The sequence below is a fragment of the Lepisma saccharinum genome, chromosome 12 (genome assembly GCF_977018435.1).
Source record: "Lepisma saccharinum chromosome 12, izLepSacc3.1, whole genome shotgun sequence".
NCBI lineage: Eukaryota > Metazoa > Arthropoda > Insecta > Zygentoma > Lepismatidae > Lepisma > Lepisma saccharinum.
Window position 1 is genome coordinate 42,261,694 of NC_139240.1, and position 19,737 is coordinate 42,281,430.

The 19,737-nt window shown below is 41.5% G+C and overlaps 1 protein-coding gene across 4 annotated transcripts in view; it reads right to left on the reverse strand.

Moving 5' to 3' along the window:
• Nucleotides 1-19,737, reverse strand: part of LOC145996028 (phospholipid-transporting ATPase ABCA1-like) — a 270,557-nt gene that overhangs the window by 124,368 nt on the left and 126,452 nt on the right. For 3 of the 4 annotated variants that reach the window (XM_083132208.1, XM_083132207.1, XM_083132209.1), the window contains 2 exons: nucleotides 7,218-7,275; nucleotides 634-839 (listed from right to left, as the gene is read on the reverse strand). In XM_083132208.1, coding sequence (XP_082988334.1) covers nucleotides 634-839; nucleotides 7,218-7,275 — 264 coding nt within the window. The remainder of the gene's footprint in view (nucleotides 1-633; nucleotides 840-7,217; nucleotides 7,276-19,737) is intronic. The other variant, XM_083132210.1, reaches the window with a different exon arrangement.

Below are 19,737 nucleotides of genomic sequence, written 5' to 3' on the forward strand. Positions count from 1 at the left end.
AACTCCCATTTCACAGCACCTAAACATATGTTCACGTTTCGTACAAGGTTGCAAAATGGCTGATTAACAACAGAGCACACATTCACAAAGAATCTAAATTAGCCGAAAGTAGCAAAACTTTTCTCCCATGCCAGTTTCACAATACTTTAAAGTATCTTTGCTTTAGAAATAGTCCCAGGAAATAGAGGCGAAATCTATGTCACCTCTAGATGACTTATGTATTTTCAAGTCAAAATTCAAATACGTTCATATTTTGTACATTAGTGTCAAGTTGTGTGTTTGGGTAGCACAATTATAGCACCCAACAAAATCTAAAATCTTATAAATAAGTACAAAATATAGTACAAAAATTCCATTTTCACGAATGGCCATTTTGCAGCCCGTAAATAACAACAAATAATCAATTTAGAGAGAAATTTCCCTGGCAGTTTCCTGCCCCATTTAGTTGTTTAGAGCACTGTTCAATCACTGTGCACTGAACATATCACAACTGTAATCATAAAAATTAATTCTTACACTTTCTCAGTGGTAAAAAAGTAAGAAATTTTCTCAGGATGAGAGTGACGTTAGCTCATATCGTAAGAGAATCCCTTGAATATAGCCTTAAGTTTAGAATTCAAAATAATTGAATACCTCCTCAAGGGGTGTATCAGATACACCATAAGAGTTGATCTCAAGGTTGTCTTTTTCAGCATCAAGAGCACTGAACAGGTTTTGAAAACTTTCAAACTGATCATTCTTAACTGGCAGCACATAAGTTAACTCCGAACCAATGTAATCTATCAGCTTAGCATCTGGAAAAATGCCCTGAATGAAATTTGTTATCCTCTTCTCTTTAGCTAAAAGTAAAGCATACATTAAAATAAAGTAAACTGAAGTAAAAATTTAAAATATATGTATTACACAGGGTTATTCAAAATGACAGTATTTTTTCCTGGGCAGGTCATGTAACATATGGCATTTATAACTGCACCAATTGAAGGGGACACGCTCAAAGTCCTGTAGTCATGCATTTGGCTGCTACGAGGCAGGTCACGACTGAGAAGGCATTTTTGTGCTTGAATACTGGTACCAACTGAGCTATCAACCCAGCCTTGGGTATGCCTGATTGTTCGCTGTTTTACATGTGGAAATGTCTTGGCTAGTTCTACCACAATGGGATCTGTTGCCTTAAAAAAAACTGATGACGTCGAAAGTCAGTGTGTCTACAATTTCATAAAAACAAAATCCCTGACTTTTGCAGACAAAGAACAAAAAATTTTCCAGATCAAGTCTAGGGCAATTCATGTATTTACACATTTCTACAAGGACACTACATTTTAGCTATAGAACACACTTAGAGGCCTACTAAACGAAGTTAAAAGTACAAAGGCTGTCGCAGAGAAGGTGAGACAGATTTTTTCCTGGCTTGGCAACACTGCCTATGGTTTCGGCACTAGTTGTGTCGTGTAGGAAGACTCATTCTGTTTCCGTAGCAAGTTGTCACATGTTGCAAAACCACGTTAGTGAGCAGCTGTGTTGATTTACGTGGAACGTGTTTTGTTTACCCCTCCAGGTTTTTGTGTATAACATTGCTTTTCGCGATGAGTATTCAAGATGAACAGCGACATGCTATAAAAATTTGTTGGCGTTTAGGGAAAAGTGCTGCAGAAATATATGCAATGTTTCACCAGGCATATGCCAATCAAGACAGACTAAGTAGAGCCACAGATTACCAAGGAGTAATTGAGACTGTGCGCCAGCACATAGCAAAAAAGAAAACTCCTTCATATTGCACCACGATAACGCACGCCCGCCCGCATACTGCGCGGGCTTTTCAGGATTACGCGACGAAGAGAAAAATAGAAATTTTCCCAAATCCAGCATACAGCCCAGACCTTGCACCCTGCAACTTTTGGATATTTCCACTATTAAAGGCCGCTTTACGTGGTCGTCATTTCATGACGAACAAAGAAGTGATCACCGCAGCGCAAGTTCTCTTCAGTTCGCTACTTTTCAAAGACATTCACAAAGTGGCAGGAGCGTATGGACGCTTGCTTAGTTGTCAATGGTGCCTATTTTGAAAAAGATGTACGTCTACTCGATATGGCTGATTCTGAATAAAAATTTTGTGGTTTGTAATTCTTTTGTTTCATTTTAATGATTCTTGGAGGGGTCCATGTACATGCTTGTCTTTTAACTGCTACGCAGTCACGACTTTTTGACCTATTGCGCTCATTTTGGTCTCAATCGGCAGCTACTGAACCAAATTTTCACCCTAGTACATTTGCTAGCCAATGGAGGTCACTGTTTCCTATACAGGAATTAGTCTCACCTTCTCTGAGACAGCCTTTGTAATAACGAGAAGGAAAATTGAACAGAAATTGACTGCTGGATAGGGGTATTAGAGGTAAGCTTTTTGTAATATCTTCCACGTGCTGCATGATGACAAACAAATAATTCTTATTTATACAAAAAATCAACAATCATAGTATAAATAATATATGATTACAGTAAAACTTAGTAATACGTATATGAATTAATCCTAATATGTACCAAACACAACCCAAAAATTGCAACAAGAAAGTGGTAAATGCCAATAGCTACTTACTGTAATAGATATCTAGTTGAAAATAGTAAAAATATGACCCCTTCCCCTAGAGTATATAATATCTACGTTCTATTGTGACTAAGTCCCGGGACAGGTTAAGTTAGCAGCAGGTTTTATGTATTAATCTGCTCGACAACAGGGCTTAGAATCTTCCCTGCCAGTGTTGTCTCAACCGCCGAGCTGTTCATATTGCAGACAATGAGAAAATCCGCAGTATTGCCAACCGCTCAACAGATCAAAACCCGTACATGTATGTCAAGCAGAATGTATTTTTGCTTCTTTTTGTTTCCTGAACCATATAATTTTTAAAGGACTTTCTGTGCATAAATTGTAATAATTGTGTCATTGCTTAATATAAATCGCGAAATATCTTCGAAACACGAGGGCGTGTGTGTGTGTATGTGTCGAATACGTAAAAAATGAAAAAAAAAAAAAAAAAAGTAAATGACAGGCCCCTCTTGAATGTAATGGTGTTATTGTTTTCAGTTTAGAAATAAATACATTTGTGAAAAACTTGGGAGATTCTTGTGTTGCCAAATTGTTTCCTTATTCTGCACTCAAACAAACCCCAAATCATTCAACACCCGAGATGCAGTTTGTACACACATTGACAGCAGATCACTCTCACTTGGCTGCAACAATTGAAAGTTCATTGCGGTGGAGTATAAAGCTCGTGCACTTTCTTCCAAATTAGTCGCATGGAGAAATCATTAAAGACCACCATTCTTGAACGGCAAGAGGCCTCTTCTTGCCCGGTGTTTTCATCTTACATGTTAAATAAAAACATTTTCATCGCATAAATGGAATGTTCGCTGACACCTGTCAGCACTGGCGTCATTTTCGTCACCTCAAGCTCTGTCTCATTTTGATATTGTTGCAGTAAGGAGGAATATACATTTAAAACAACTTGCTTGACTTTGAAGAGCTTTTCCTAAAGTAACACTCGGGCAAAACTGTGCACTGAACAGGAGACCTCGATTCAGCCATTCTCGCCGCCGTATAGCACGATTAGCAACGAATCACAATAAACACAGTGTGTGCAACACTGGTATCTTCCACGTGCTATGCAATGTGTTCCAGTCCCTCTCAACTTGCTTTTGAGTTTAAGTATTCCTTTCGCGCAACCGACAGCCCAGTTGGCAGATATGCGGTTCCAAGTTCGTCTGCTCAGTGATTGAAACCAATTAAGTCCATACCTGTTAATGTATGTATTATTTTGTCTATATGAAGGAGAGTGAAAAGTTTTGAGCCTCACATGGAAGGAGTGATTCAAGGTGGTTAAAATTTTGGAGGATGTAAGGTTTGAATTTTAGGGCACACTGCGAATTTTTATGAAATTCACATGTTCTCTTCTATTTTTTTGTCAGGTTGAAAATTAATGAAGTGTCAGAGAAGGGCCGACAGGGCCATGATTCGGTACCTCTGTCGGCAAGGCCTCACTGCACAGGCTGCTTTGGTCAAGTATGGCTTCACCGCACTCCCCCATCCACCTTATTTCGCCGACCTGCCCCGTCAGATTTTCATCTTTTCCCTGCTATGAAGAACTCACTTGAGGACGTCACTTCCACACGGACGAAGGTGGTCATTCAGTGATGTGAGACTCAGAACAAATCATTCTACCAGATGACTGTAAACAAATTATAGCACAGAATGCATTGATCTGGGGGGTGGGGGGGGGGTGATTATACAGATTATGTAGAGAAATCATAATGAGAAACTGTAGCTCAAACACCGCTTCCCTGTGAGGCTCAAAACTTTTTACTCTCCCCTCGTATAATACAAATGAAATAACTGTTTTGTGGCAAGTATACAAGTATACAGATATGTCGGGATAGAACCTGTCTCAGCGGAACTATATTCTGTGCGAACGTTTGGGTCTACATATGTGAAAACCTGCTGCAAAGTTAACTTGACGCACAGCTTAGCAGTAATATTCAGTGTATCAAACTGTAGTACAGTTTGTCCACAATACATTTTAATTTCTTGCTTGTCCCTTTCTTCTTGGTTCAAGAACATATTTTTAGTGTACTTTCACAAAAATTTTGAATTTTCCAGAAATCCAGTAAATTTCCGATATCTCCATGAATTTTCCAGAAAAAGTAAATTCCCTGACTTCCATGTTTTCCAGACTGGTAAACACCCTGACAGTGCCTAGTTGCTCACAGCATCATGTTGGAGATTTTCACAGAGTTAAAAAAGCAACAGCGAAATATCAGGAGAAACCAGCGATGACTACTTGTGCACCGCTCTTATATCCGGCACGGGAACCGCCTTTATGGCAGTGACCCTCTGTTGCTAAGTTTCCCTACGACGGAACTTGCGGTCAAACAACCAATTAGGTCTAGTGCTTGGTGAAGAAGTGACAACATTAAAAATCCCCCTCCCCAAAGCAGCCAGTATGGAAACATGATCTTGTCAAAGTAACCGTTCTGCGCTGTGATTGCACACCGGTTGCTAAACCATTGCGGGAATAAGTATCTCAATTGATAGTGCAATGGCATGGTAAGCTAGAAACAAGAGTTCGAATCCTAGTTGAGCCTGCATTTTTCGCTAATATTTCTAAATATCCTGAACTAATTTAAACTGCTACAGTGTTCAACGGCTGGTATGGGTATAACAGTTGAAGTAGGGCTGAGCCGATATCAGTTTGAATCGATGATACCCATAACACGGCCGATACACTTAACGATTCTCACCGATACTGATATCAATACTTGAAAATTGAAACATTTGAAAGTTGTTCAAAATATTCAACTCCAATTATAAGCATCAGTTTACCACAGTTTTGCTTCAAAAATTCAAGAATTACATCAGAATATCAAAATACCTGTTATGTAATCACAAAATACATTTTCTAACATAATCTCTGTGCACAATAAACGGAATCCCTGATTTTTGCATAACTTCCAGAATAATTAGTCTTTATGAAAGTGTCTAATGGTATTTTCTCAGACTTTGCAATTGATCAAAATGATGGAAAAGTTGCTATCATGGTTTGTCATGAAATGATGAGAAATGAACTGCAAAATGTGAAATAAACTCTTAAACACGAAATTCAGGGTTTATTTACAGACACAACACCTTCTGAGGTCTGAATTATCCTGAGTTACGTAAATCATGGGAAATTGATTATTTCTTATGTAAATATTTGAGAAGCAAAAATGGACTACTTTACACAGGCATAAACTTAATCCTCTGATAACTATGTAAATGTGCTATTAGAAGTGAAATATTAATTTTGTGTAATAAGTAAATATGCCCAGTTTATGTACTGAAATCTTTATATTTTATTCACCATAAATATTTGCTTCAACCGATACGTTCTTATTTGATGCTTCAGTATCAGTTCGGTCTTAGTTGTTAAAAGTGGTATCAAATGATTCTTATGTAAGCCCTATGGAACGGACAGATAAAAAAAAAAGTATCATTACTTCAATGCCAAAGTGAACCCAAATATTACCGTAAAGATGCAAAGGTACAATATGATTTGATTTAGTGTATTTTACTTCACTTTTCGGTCACTTTGGGCTAATCAGGAAGATGAGGATGAATGATGATAAGATGGGATGGATGAAGAGGGCCAGCACACGAGCCCCACAGAGGATTATACTGGTCGGGAATCCAGACGCCACAGACTTGCTAGTCTTCAAAATGCAATACAGGGTGCACTACATGGAAAGGTCTTCAGGAAAGGCCACTCCTTGATTTAATTTGATATTTAGCGTCGCCTTTCTGTCACACTTTCTTTTATCTTTGCCTAATCACGACAATGAGGATGTGATGAAAGGACACTCACAAAGAACACACATGCCTAGGCTGGGATTCGAACCCAGCACCCCTGGCATTGTAGCATGCTGTGATAACCACTTTGCCAGGGAGGCTGGTACAAAGGTGCAATAAAATACACAAGAGATACCGTGTTTACACGTGTATAGTGCGCACCCTGGTTTTCGATGGGTAAAGTGACAAAAAATATATCTCGTATATAATGCGCAGTACAATTCAGTTTCAAGAAATGGCTTTCTTAGTTGTAGGTCGTAAAGCTGTTGCTATGCTGATCAAGAGTGAATGATGTCATACCTATTCAACTGCTCATTGCTTCTCTTTCAAAATATATACTTTTTCTTTTCGTGACTAATGTAACATTTATACGAGGCACATTCAGGACCTTCCAAATAGCAGTTACTAGCACAAGATTTCTTCCATTAAGGAATTTACACACTCCATGTATATCATTATTTGGCTAGTAATACATTTTAATTTTTATTATCTTTCTCCTTATGTTTTCTTTCATCCAAAGTACCATAAAAACCAGGAAATTTCTTCATTTTTTGATGAACTTATTTCAACCGCATTTCACATTAGTGTCGTTATCTTGTATGGAATACAGTTTCCATATTCAGAAACTGCAGGTTTCAAGCTTTACAACGATATATAACATGATAGGGTTCCGTAAACATGAAAAATCAATGCAAGTGCCCCAAAATCATGGAACGACCCTGTACGATTTCATGTTGGCTGTCTGAATTATTCTGTGCATAATACGCACCACAGTTTTGGGGGCAGAAATTTTGGAAAAAAGTACACATTATACATGAGTAATTACGGTAAAAGAAGAAGAACCCACCACTGATCCTCCAAGCAGTCGTATCAGATGAAACCTTCAGAGTCGCACTATCTGGCACCTAGAAAAAATAATTCTCCATGTTATTGCCAAAAATAGTTAAAATTCAAATTAAAAACACATTTTAGAAAAATACTGCTATGCTTGTGACACATGGGCACTACACTTTCTCGACCTTTATCTTAGTGGAAGTGACTATGATCCAGTTGCCTTTACAACCCAGGCGAGAGGACAGGTACTCGTTGCTTTAGAGCCCTAGAGCAACTTTATGCAGGGTCATTTTTTTTGGAAAATTCCCCACCTCAGATCATCCATCCTTAGTTTTTCTATTTACTTTGATATATTGTGGATGCCACAGGGGCTCACCAAAGGGTAATTTCTGAGTAAAAATTAGGGATGGATGAAATTTTGGCAGATACCAATAAAATACTAATATAAAATTTACCAATACCAACAACTGATATTCTACCAATCCAATATAGAATTCCAAACAGTCCTTGAAGAACGTGAATGGTTCATTGACCTCCTTAATAAATGTGTATTACAAGATGACTGTATATTTACTGCAAAAGAAGCTGTATATTTAGGCATTAATTTTTTAATAAGTAGGAAATGGAAATTATACGTATGTTTATTTCTGTAAAAATCACCAGTAATTTTATTGATAAACCGATATGCCTATATCGGCAGATATTGATAGAGTGCGCATTAATCTGCCCCAGAAACTCAATATGCTGACCAAGGCAGAATTTATTTTATTTTAAAAAATAAACTAAACGTTATGTTTCAACCTTCTAGCAAGGTCTTCTTCAGACTCTACCAAATACAAATGAAATAAGGTGTGTGTATATATATATATATATACAAATCCAGCTTCCAGCTACCGATCGTCCACTCCTTGCCCCAACCCACCAACACCTCAATACGTAGAAGATGGGAGAGGGCCTACATATCGACCATGAATGCAACCACACCTCCAGGCCTGAACAAGGCCACCCAGTAACGCCCCTCATCCCCTACCCTCACCACCACCTTTTCCCAACAACCCCCCCCCCACCACCACCACTCACAGTTTTCGACAAGACAGGCGAAAGAACCATTTTTTTTGTGGTACTGTCAACACTTTTTTTTTCCTTCGGGACCTGGCAACACTGCAGGTCATGCTTACTCTTCCCTCTAGTCGCTTAGTTCTACAACGTCTCTCTACTCCTGAAGATGTGACATACCATCACGAAAATTTGAATTTTTTCTTTGTCCGGTGAGTGTTTCCTCTCTCCTCTTTCACTTTTTATTTAGCCCTTGAGGCCCTCCTTCTTTATCCAATTTTTCCAACTTTGGAATGAATCCTTTTGAGTACAACTCACTTCAACTGAACCGCCTTAGAACCCTCATTGTTTCCCATGCCAAGGCCTTGCCCCATGCACGCTTCCTGCATTCATGTTGGATATTAGGCCTAACACCTAAAACCCTCACACCCAAACAGCCTTTTTCCGCTATGCACCCTAGTATTACACCCATGATTTTCCCACTTGCGAGATACTTCCCACACCATGTACCAATCCCAGCTTAATCGTGCCCAGGAACTGTCCTTATCCATCCAATCCCTCACAAAAATCCTTTTGTTGACCCCAGGTGAATGCTACCAAAAAATTGAATCTTTCTGGCATGCTGCCCATTCTATCTCAAACGACCTTAGCAACAAACACCTACACAAACTGTCCAACCTCTGCCGCCAGGCTTTTCAGGCTGGCTGCACTCTCCCCCTTCCACTCCCACCACAATTCACTCCCAAATCCACATGCCCTCTACTGCCTGACCCTCCCTTTCAACTACCCCCTCCTCCAGCACCACTAATAGAACCGCACAAACACCAAAGCTGCACCCACAATTCTCGCACCTTGGTAAACAACCAGTCCACGGACAAACCCACCCCCACCAGACCCATGGTCACCAACGACCCTAACCTACCCCAACACAACCAAAGTGTACTAAATTTGTCCAACCACAATCTCACCCCTACCGAAATTGATATTCTATCCAAAGGCCTCACCTTCTCCCCCACAACCAATTCCCTCTCCTCTTCGATATCCACACCTTTGCCAGACACCTCAGATGGCAACAATTCTGGGCAAAAAACCCTTCCCCCCAGACCACAACCAATGAAACCCACTCAAGCCTCCTCCAATTTTGCCCACCATCCTCCCAAGACCCACGCCCCCTGCCCACCAAACACCCCCTGGAAATATACATCACTGCCATAATCTTCACTACGAGGGTCACTATTTATATTTTGAGCCTAACAATGAAAAAACAGGAATTTGGCATTGAAAACTGCTTTATTGTTTTTCGAAGTATTCTCCTTTATGGTCAATACACTTTTGCATTCGTTCGAACCATTTGTCAAAGCAGTTTTTCCAATCTTCTTGAGACACCTCCATAATATGGTTTTTGAACGCATCAACAGCATCTTCCGCCGACGAATATCATTGTCCACGCAATTTATTCTTGACATTCGGGAACAAGAAGAAGTCATTGGGTGCCAAATCAGGACTGTATGGCGGATGACCCATCAATTCGATTTTTTGACTGTTCATAAAGTCGGTTGTTAGACGAGATGTGTGACAGCTGGCATTGTCTTGATGAAGAATGATCCGACTGTGTTTGTTTGTTTTCCGTATTTGACCGAAGACCTCTGGCAAACAAATTGTTGTGTACCATTCAGAGTTGACCGTTCTACATTCCTCTAAAGGCACAGTTGCCACATGACCAGTTTTCCCGAAAAAACAGGCGACCATTTGTTTCGATGTGCTTCGAGCGCGAACAACTTTTGTTGGATTGGGTTCATCTTGAAACACTCATACAGTCGACTGCTGTTTACGTTCCGGCTCATATGCATATATCCATGATTCGTCACCTGTTACAATCTTATATACGTCTTTTGAAGCACCTCGATTGTATTTATTGAGCATTTGTTTGCACCAATTGACGCGAGCGTCTTTTTGAGTTTTTGTCAAATTGTGTGGGATCCAACGAGAACATACCTTTCTCACAGCTAAATGATCATGTAATATTTTATATATGCTGGTGGAACTAATACCTATGGTTGCCTCAATCTCACAGTATGTCACATGACGATCTTGCAGTATTGGGTTTTGCACAGCATCAATGTTTTCTTAAACAACAACTGATTTTGGACGACCTTCGCGAATCTCGTCGGTGAGCGAATGGCAGCCACAATTAAATTCGTTATACCAGCGTTTCACAGTGGCAAAGGATGGGGCTTCATCACCAAATATGGAAGTAAGTTGATCGATGCACTCTTGTCTTGATAATCCACATCGAAAATCGTAAAAAATCATCGCACGAAAATGTTCACGAGTTAATTCAATTTTATTGTTGTCGCGCAATCTCCAAGGCAACATAAACAACACAAATCAAGCTATTGACAAAACATTTGAAGTACGTTATGGTCAATAATGCCAGATGATTCCGTGCAAACGTCAAATCGCGCCTAACTTCAATCAGTGTTGCCAAGGCTCAAAATATAAATAGTGACCCTCGTATCCCTGACAGCTCATTTCTTGACAACCTCCACAACAAACCCAACTTGAATCCCTCTCAAGATAAAGCCCTTCAAGATCACATCAAAATCCTACCAGCTGACAAGGGATCCACCACGGTGGTCTTGAACTCTCAAGATTACCTGGCGGAAGCCACTCGCCAGCTGGCCGACTCCTCCACCTACAAAACCACCACGGTCGACCTTTCAGCCACACACCTCAACAGAATCCAGGACTTTATCCACACCCGAGGTCCCCCGGAGGGCCTGACAGCCTCCACCATATCCATGCTCATCCCAGACAAGCCCCGCACCCCCACTTTTTACCTGCTGCCCAAGATCCACAAACCTGGCAACCCTGGCAGACCCATCGTGTCCAGTTACAATTCACCTTCTGAAAGAATCTCAGCCTTTGTCAACTCCCACCTCCAGCCTCTTGTTAAAGCTCTGCCCTCCTACCTTCGGGACACCAGCCACTTCCTTCAGAAAATTAACACTCTCCCACCATTACCTGCCAACACTATCCTTGCCACCATCGATGTTACTTCTCTCTATACCAACATACCTCACTCCCATGGCCTCTGCTCCATAGAATCCTTCCCTAACAACAGACCAAAACCCCACAACCCCAGCACTAATTTCCTGAAAAAGAGTTCCTGGAGACCCAATCTCTCAAACCTCTCCTCTGGCTACGTTTCATCGATGACATCTTCATGCTATGGACGCATGGAGAACCTTCCCTGACCACCTTCCTAGACAAACTTAACCACTTCAGCTCCATCAATTTCACCTGGACTCACTCCACCAACCAAATCACCTTCCTGGATGTGGACGTGCACATGAAGGAAGGACATTTGGAGACCTCCATCCACATCAAACCTACCAACCATATGCAATACCTATACTTCTCCAGCTCCCATCCGTTCCACACCAAGAAAGCCATCCCATTCTCCCTGGCCCTCAGAGGTCAATGCCTCAACACCTCAGCCCCCTCCCGACAGAACTATAACCTCCGCTTACACCAAGCCTTGACCAACCGTGGATATCCTTCCACCCTGGTCACCAAACAAATATCCCGAGCTGCTTCATACACTCCCACCAAGAAACCTGCCACCAATCCCCCTGCACTTGTCACCCAATATCACCCCCACCTCAACAAAATCAGACACACTCTACGTTCCCTCCTTCCAATCCTGCACAGTGATCCTGACACCAGAAATATCTTCCCCGACAAGCCCAGAGTTGTCTTCAAATGCCCTCCCAATCTCCAAAACATCCTGGTCCACCACAATCCACCTACTCACAATCAACTCGCACCTGCCCACAAATGCAACCGCCCAAGGTGCAAAACCTGCCCCATATTTGTCACTTCCCGCACCCTCCAGATCCACACTGCCACCGGCAAATTCACCCTCTACCCCAAAGGAACCTGCAACAGCTCTAACCTAATTTATATCCTCACGTGCAACATCTGTGGGAGCTTCTACCTGGGGGAAACATCCACAGCCCTGAACCTCTGCATCAACAACCACCGCTCCTCTACCCAAAACCTGGACTTTGCTGTTGCCATTCACACCAATCACCACAATATTCCTTTTAATGACTGCTTCCAGGTAGCGATCGTCCACTCCTTGCCCCAACCCACCAACACCTCAATACGTAGAAGATAGGAGAGGGCTTACATATCGACCATGAATGCAACCACACCTTCAGGCCTGAACAAGGCCACCCATTAACGCCCCTCATCCCCTATCCTCACCCTCACCACCACCTTTTCCCAACCAACCCCACCCCACCACCACCACCACTCACAGTTTTCGACAAGCCAGGCGAAAGAACCATTTTTTTTTGTGGTACTGTCAACACTTTTTTTTCCTTCGGGACCTGGCAACACTGCAGGTCATGCTTACTCTTCCCTCTAGTCGCTTAGTTCTACGTCTCTCTACTCCTGAAGATGTGACATACCATCACGAAAATTTGAATTTTTTCTTTGTCCGGTGAGTGTTTCCTCTCTCCTCTTTCACTTTTTATTTAGCCCTTGAGGCCCTCCTTCTTTATCCAATTTTTCCAACTTTGGAATGAATCCTTTTGAGTACAACTCACTTCAACTGAACCGCCTTAGAACCCTCATTGTTTCCCATGCCAAGGCCTTGTCCCATGCACGCTTCCTGCATTCATGTTGGATATTAGGCCTAACACCTAAAACCCTCACACCCAAACAGCCTTTTTCCGCTATGCACCCTAGTATTAAACCCATGATTTTCCCACTTGCGAGATACTTCCCACACCATGTACCAATCCCAGCTTAATCGTGCCCAGGAACTGTCCTTATCCATCCAATCCCTCACAAAAATCCTTTTGTTGACCCCAGGTGAATGCTACCAAAAAATTGAATCTTTCTGGCATGCAGCCCATTCTATCTCAAACGACCTTAGCAACAAACACCTACACAAACTGTCCAACCTCTGCCGCCAGGCTTTTCAGGCTGGCTGCACTCTCCCCCTTCCACTCCCACCACAATTCACTCCCAAATCCACATGCCCTCTACTGCCTGACCCTCCCTTTCAACTACCCCCTCCTCCAGCACCACTAATAGAACCGCACAAACACCAAAGCTGCACCCACAATTCTCGCACCTTGGTAAACAACCAGTCCACGGACAAACCCACCCCCACCAGACCCATGGTCACCAACGACCCTAACCTACCCCAACACAACCAAAGTGTACTAAATTTGTCCAACCACAATCTCACCCCTACCGAAATTGATATTCTATCCAAAGGCCTCACCTTCTCCCCCACAACCAATTCCCTCTCCTCTTCGATATCCACACCTTTGCCAGACACCTCAGATGGCAACAATTCTGGGCAAAAAACCCTTCCCCCCAGACCACAACCAATGAAACCCACTCAAGAATCCTCCAATTTTGCCCACCATCCTCCCAAGACCCACGCCCCCTGCCCACCAAACACCCCCTGGAAATATACATCACTGCCATAATCTCCACTACGAGGGTCACTATTTATATTTTGAGCCTATCAATGAAAAAACAGGAATTTGGCATTGAAAACTGCTTTATTGTTTTTCGAAGTATTCTCCTTTATGGTCAATACACTTTTGCATTCGTTCGAACCATTTGTCAAAGCAGTTTTTCCAATCTTCTTGAGACACCTCCATAATATGGTTTTTGAACGCATCAACAGCATCTTCCGCCGACGAATATCATTGTCCACGCAATTTATTCTTGACATTCGGGAACAAGAAGAAGTCATTGGGTGCCAAATCAGGACTGTATGGCGGATGACCCATCAATTCGATTTTTTGACTGTTCATAAAGTCGGTTGTTAGACGAGATGTGTGACAGCTGGCATTGTCTTGATGAAGAATGATCCGACTGTGTTTGTTTGTTTTCCGTATTTGACCGAAGACCTCTGGCAAACAAATTGTTGTGTACCATTCAGAGTTGACCGTTCTACGTTCCTCTAAAGGCACAGTTGCCACATGACCAGTTTTCCGAAAAAAACAGGCGACCATTTGTTTCGATGTGCTTCGAGCGCGAACAACTTTTGTTGGATTGGGTTCATCTTGAAACACTCATACAGTCGACTGCTGTTTACGTTCCGGCTCATATGCATATATCCATGATTCGTCACCTGTTACAATCTTATATACGTCTTTTGAAGCACCTCGATTGTATTTATTGAGCATTTGTTTGCACCAATTGACGCGAGCGTCTTTTTGAGTTTTTGTCAAATTGTGTGGGATCCAACGAGAACATACCTTTCTCACAGCTAAATGATCATGTAATATTTTATATATGCTGGTGGAACTAATACCTATGGTTGCCTCAATCTCACAGTATGTCACATGACGATCTTGCAGTATTGGGTTTTGCACAGCATCAATGTTTTCTTAAACAACAACTGATTTTGGACGACCTTCGCGAATCTCGTCGGTGAGCGAATGGCAGCCACGATTAAATTCGTTATACCAGCGTTTCACAGTGGCAAAGGATGGGGCTTCATCACCAAATGTGGAAGTAAGTTGATCGATGCACTCTTGTCTTGATAATCCACATCGAAAATCGTAAAAAATCATCGCACGAAAATGTTCACGAGTTAATTCAATTTTATTGTTGTCGCGCAATCTCCAAGGCAACATAAACAACACAAATCAAGCTATTGACAAAACATTTGAAGTACGTTATGGTCAATAATGCCAGATGATTCCGTGCAAACGTCAAATCGCGCCTAACTTCAATCAGTGTTGCCAAGGCTCAAAATATAAATAGTGACCCTCGTATCCCTGACAGCTCATTTCTTGACAACCTCCACAACAAACCCAACTTGAATCCCTCTCAAGATAAAGCCCTTCAAGATCACATCAAAATCCTACCAGCTGACAAGGGATCCACCACGGTGGTCTTGAACTCTCAAGATTACCTGGCGGAAGCCACTCGCCAGCTGGCCGACTCCTCCACCTACAAAACCACCACGGTCGACCTTTCAGCCACACACCTCAACAGAATCCAGGACTTTATCCACACCCGAGGTCCCCCGGAGGGCCTGACAGCCTCCACCATATCCATGCTCATCCCAGACAAGCCCCGCACCCCCACTTTTTACCTGCTGCCCAAGATCCACAAACCTGGCAACCCTGGCAGACCCATCGTGTCCAGTTACAATTCACCTTCTGAAAGAATCTCAGCCTTTGTCGACTCCCACCTCCAGCCTCTTGTTAAAGCTCTGCCCTCCTACCTTCGGGACACCAGCCACTTCCTTCAGAAAATTAACACTCTCCCACCATTACCTGCCAACACTATCCTTGCCACCATCGATGTTACTTCTCTCTATACCAACATACCTCACTCCCATGGCCTCTGCTCCATAGAATCCTTCCCTAACAACAGACCAAAACCCCACAACCCCAGCACTAATTTCCTGAAAAAGAGTTCCTAGAGACCCAATCTCTCAAACCTCTCCTCTGGCTACGTTTCATCGATGACATCTTCATGCTATGGACGCATGGAGAACCTTCCCTGACCACCTTCCTAGACAAATTTAACCACTTCAGCTCCATCAATTTCACCTGGACTCACTCCACCAACCAAATCACCTTCCTGGATGTGGACGTGCACATGAAGGAAGGACATTTGGAAACCTCCATCCACATCAAACCTACCAACCATATGCAATACCTATACTTCTCCAGCTCCCATCCGTTCCACACCAAGAAAGCCATCCCATTCTCCCTGGCCCTCAGAGGTCAACGCCTCAACACCTCAGCCCCCTCCCGACAGAACTATAACCTCCGCTTACACCAAGCCTTGACCAACCGTGGATATCCTTCCACCCTGGTCACCAAACAAATATCCCGAGCTGCTTCATACACTCCCACCAAGAAACCTGCCACCAATCCCCCTGCACTTGTCACCCAATATCACCCCCACCTCAACAAAATCAGACACACACTACGTTCCCTCCTTCCCATCCTGCACAGTGATCCTGACACTAGAAATATCTTCCCCGACAAGCCCAGAGTTGTCTTCAAATGCCCTCCCAATCTCCAAAACATCCTGGTCTACCACAATCCACCTACTCACAATCAACTCGCACCTGCCCACAAATGCAACTGCCCAAGGTGCAAAACCTGCCCCATATTTGTCACTTCCCGCACCCTCCAGATCCACACTGCCACCGGCAAATTCACCCTCTACCCCAAAGGAACCTGCAACAGCTCTAACCTAATTTATATCCTCACGTGCAACATCTGTGGGAGCTTCTACCTGGGGGAAACATCCACAGCCCTGAACCTCTGCATCAACAGCCACCGCTCCTCTACCCAAAACCGGGACTTTGCTGTTGCCATTCACACCAATCACCACAATATTCCTTTTAATGACTGCTTCCAGGTAGCGATCGTCCACTCCTTGCCCCAATCCACCAACACCTCAATACGTAGAAGATGGGAGAGGGCCTACATATCGACCATGAATGCAACCACACCTTCAGGCCTGAACAAGGCCACCCATTAACGCCCCTCATCCCCTATCCTCACCCTCACCACAACCTTTTCCCAACCAACCCCCCCCCCCACCACCACCACCACTCACAGTTTTCGACAAGCCAGGCGAAAGAACCATTTTTTTTTGTGGTACTGTCAACACTTTTTTTTCCCTTCGGGACCTGGCAACACTGCAGGTCATGCTTATTCTTCCCTCTAGTCACTTAGTTCTACAACGGCTCTCTACTCCTGAAGATGTGACATACCATCACGAAAATTTGAATTTTTTCTTTGTCCGGTGAGTGTTTCCTCTCTCCTCTTTCACTTTATATATATATATATATATATATATATATATTCCTGTTTTGTACCTTATTTCATTTGTATTTGGTACAGAGTCTGAAGAAGACCTTTCTAGAAGTATATTTTTTAAAATAAAATAAATTCTGTCTTTGTCAGCATATTGAGTCTCTGGTTATCATGGAAGCAAGGATTAATGGTGTTATAATCTGCCCCATTCCAAGTAAAGTGTGTGTTTGAAAACTTCCTACCAGTCGTCTTACATGCATAAGAGGGTCAAGTCTAAAGGTTAAAACTTACAAATAATCTGAACTACGTTAAATTGTTACAATGTACAGGTGAAGCTTACAAGTGGTATCGACACTAGTAAAAACTACAAATTATACTTAAATTCTTCACAATTTTATGTTACCACATTTAATTTTATAATTTTAATAAGAAAAATCCTTGCTGTGGATTTGTTCATGTGTACAGTGAAACCACAATTTACATTCTCCGGTTTTACAATTTCCTGCATTATACACTCCGCGGCAAAAAGGAATCGCCCCCTAGCGATAAAATGCAATATTTTCTTTCAAGCAGTGTTTTTTTTTTTTTTTTGGTAATTATTTTGACAATTGTACATACTGTACGTAATTTAAACACTTTCTGATCTTTTACTTGCTCTAACAATGAAGGTAATAATGAAGAAATCAACAAAGAAAGCGGTTAGTTGATTAAATTGTTAAGCTTTATGGTAGGGATGGGTCGATATGAAATTTTGGCCGATACCGATAAAGTACCGATATAAAATTTACCGATAAAATAACCGATATTCTACCGATCTGATATAAAATTAGAAATGGCCCTTGAAGAACCTGAAAGGTTCACTGACCTCCTTAATAAATGTGTGTTTCAAGGTGACTGCAGTGCAAGATAAATTGCATATTTAGACATTTACTTTTTTAGAAAGTAGGCCATGGACATTATCCATAAAAATTACAACAAAATGGCAGAATTTTGCACTAAATTATCAGATAATAATCAATATATCAGATCGGTAAAATAATCGGTAATTTTACCGATAAACTGATACACCGATATGCCTATATCAGCCGATACCGATAGAGTACCGATTAATCGGTCCCATCCCTACTTTATGGTCTTTATTGCCTTCCACTATTGTTTAGTTTCCTTCAAAATATCAACTTTCTTTCTATTATATCAAGTACGTTTACGGCAGTTTGGGGGCATTCATCTTTACATATTCTAAAACTCTTCCATTGTTGGCACCTTTTAACAATGGATTTTCACAATTTTTCCAAATTTATTCTCCTTCTGAATCTCAACTTTCTGCATTGTTTGAAGTATGTTGAAACCAGTTTGGAAGCATCCATCTTTACTTGTTCTCCAACAATGAATCTTGCTCCTCCATTGTTGGCACCTTATAACAATGGCTTTTTACACTTTACCTAAATTTATTGAACTTCCTAATCTCAACTTTCTGCACTGTTTCATCCACGTTTACGGCAGTTTGAGGGCATTCATCTTTACTTATTCTCCAACAATGAGGCTTGGGGAGAATAAATTTGGATAAAGTGTGAAAATCCATTGATGTTTTAGAATAAGTAAAGATGGATTGAAACAATTGAAATAAAGTTGATATTTTGAAGGAAACTAAATTGGCATAAAGGATAAAAATGCTTAGTGAAAAGTTTCCAACAGTGCAAGAAAATGTTTACACTTTATTAGTAGGGGGCAATTCTTTTTTGCCGTGGAGTGTACATTCAATCCACATGATACCAATAGCATAATGCTATAAAACTTTCCCAGATTTTACATTTTCGCACATATTAAGTTCTTTCAACTTGGTCCTCTGAAATTTAGGTTCCATGGTGTATTAAAATGTTTCAGCCCATCAACATTGGTTTACACCATGAGCGAGTGAGTTGCCACAAAGATGTTCACCTTTTGCAATTCCTTGAGCCGTACAGCATTTTGACCTAACTAGAAAAAAAAAAACAAAAAAAAAAACTATCCATGTCTCTCTCTCCCAATGCTTTTTACTAGCGCTGAGTTGATATCACTTTGAACCGATGGTGATAATAGTCTTACTGATGTCCACTAATACCAATGCTAAAAAATTGTAACAATTAAGAGTTGTTCAAAATATTGATTAATATTAGTGGGTGAGAATTCCACTCCAATTACAAGAATCAATTTACAAAAATTTTGCTTCAAAATACTCAAGAATTAAATCAGTATATTGAAAAATCTTACGTAACCACAAAATAGTTTTTCACACAAAACTGGTGCACAATAACTAGAAACTATGAATTTTGCATAATTAACAGGATAATTACAATTAGTCTGTGTGAAAGTATCACATGGTAATTTTGAGTAGTCAATTCCACAGAGTTTCCTAAAGGTGTATGTGGGGGGAGGGGGTTGCACATACGATTTTTTGTAATCGGTCCTCATTTTGCCTTCCTTTCCTGCAATTGTTCATTTTCTATGTAATAATGGGCCAGTGGGGGTGGGTTATGATCCCCCCTTCTTTGGAAACGCCACTGAAACCCTGTGAAAGATTAAAATACTGGGAAAGTATCAGCCGATATCGATACATCAGTATCAGCTCTGCACTATTTCTTACTTTTCATACCTATGAAATCACAATACAGT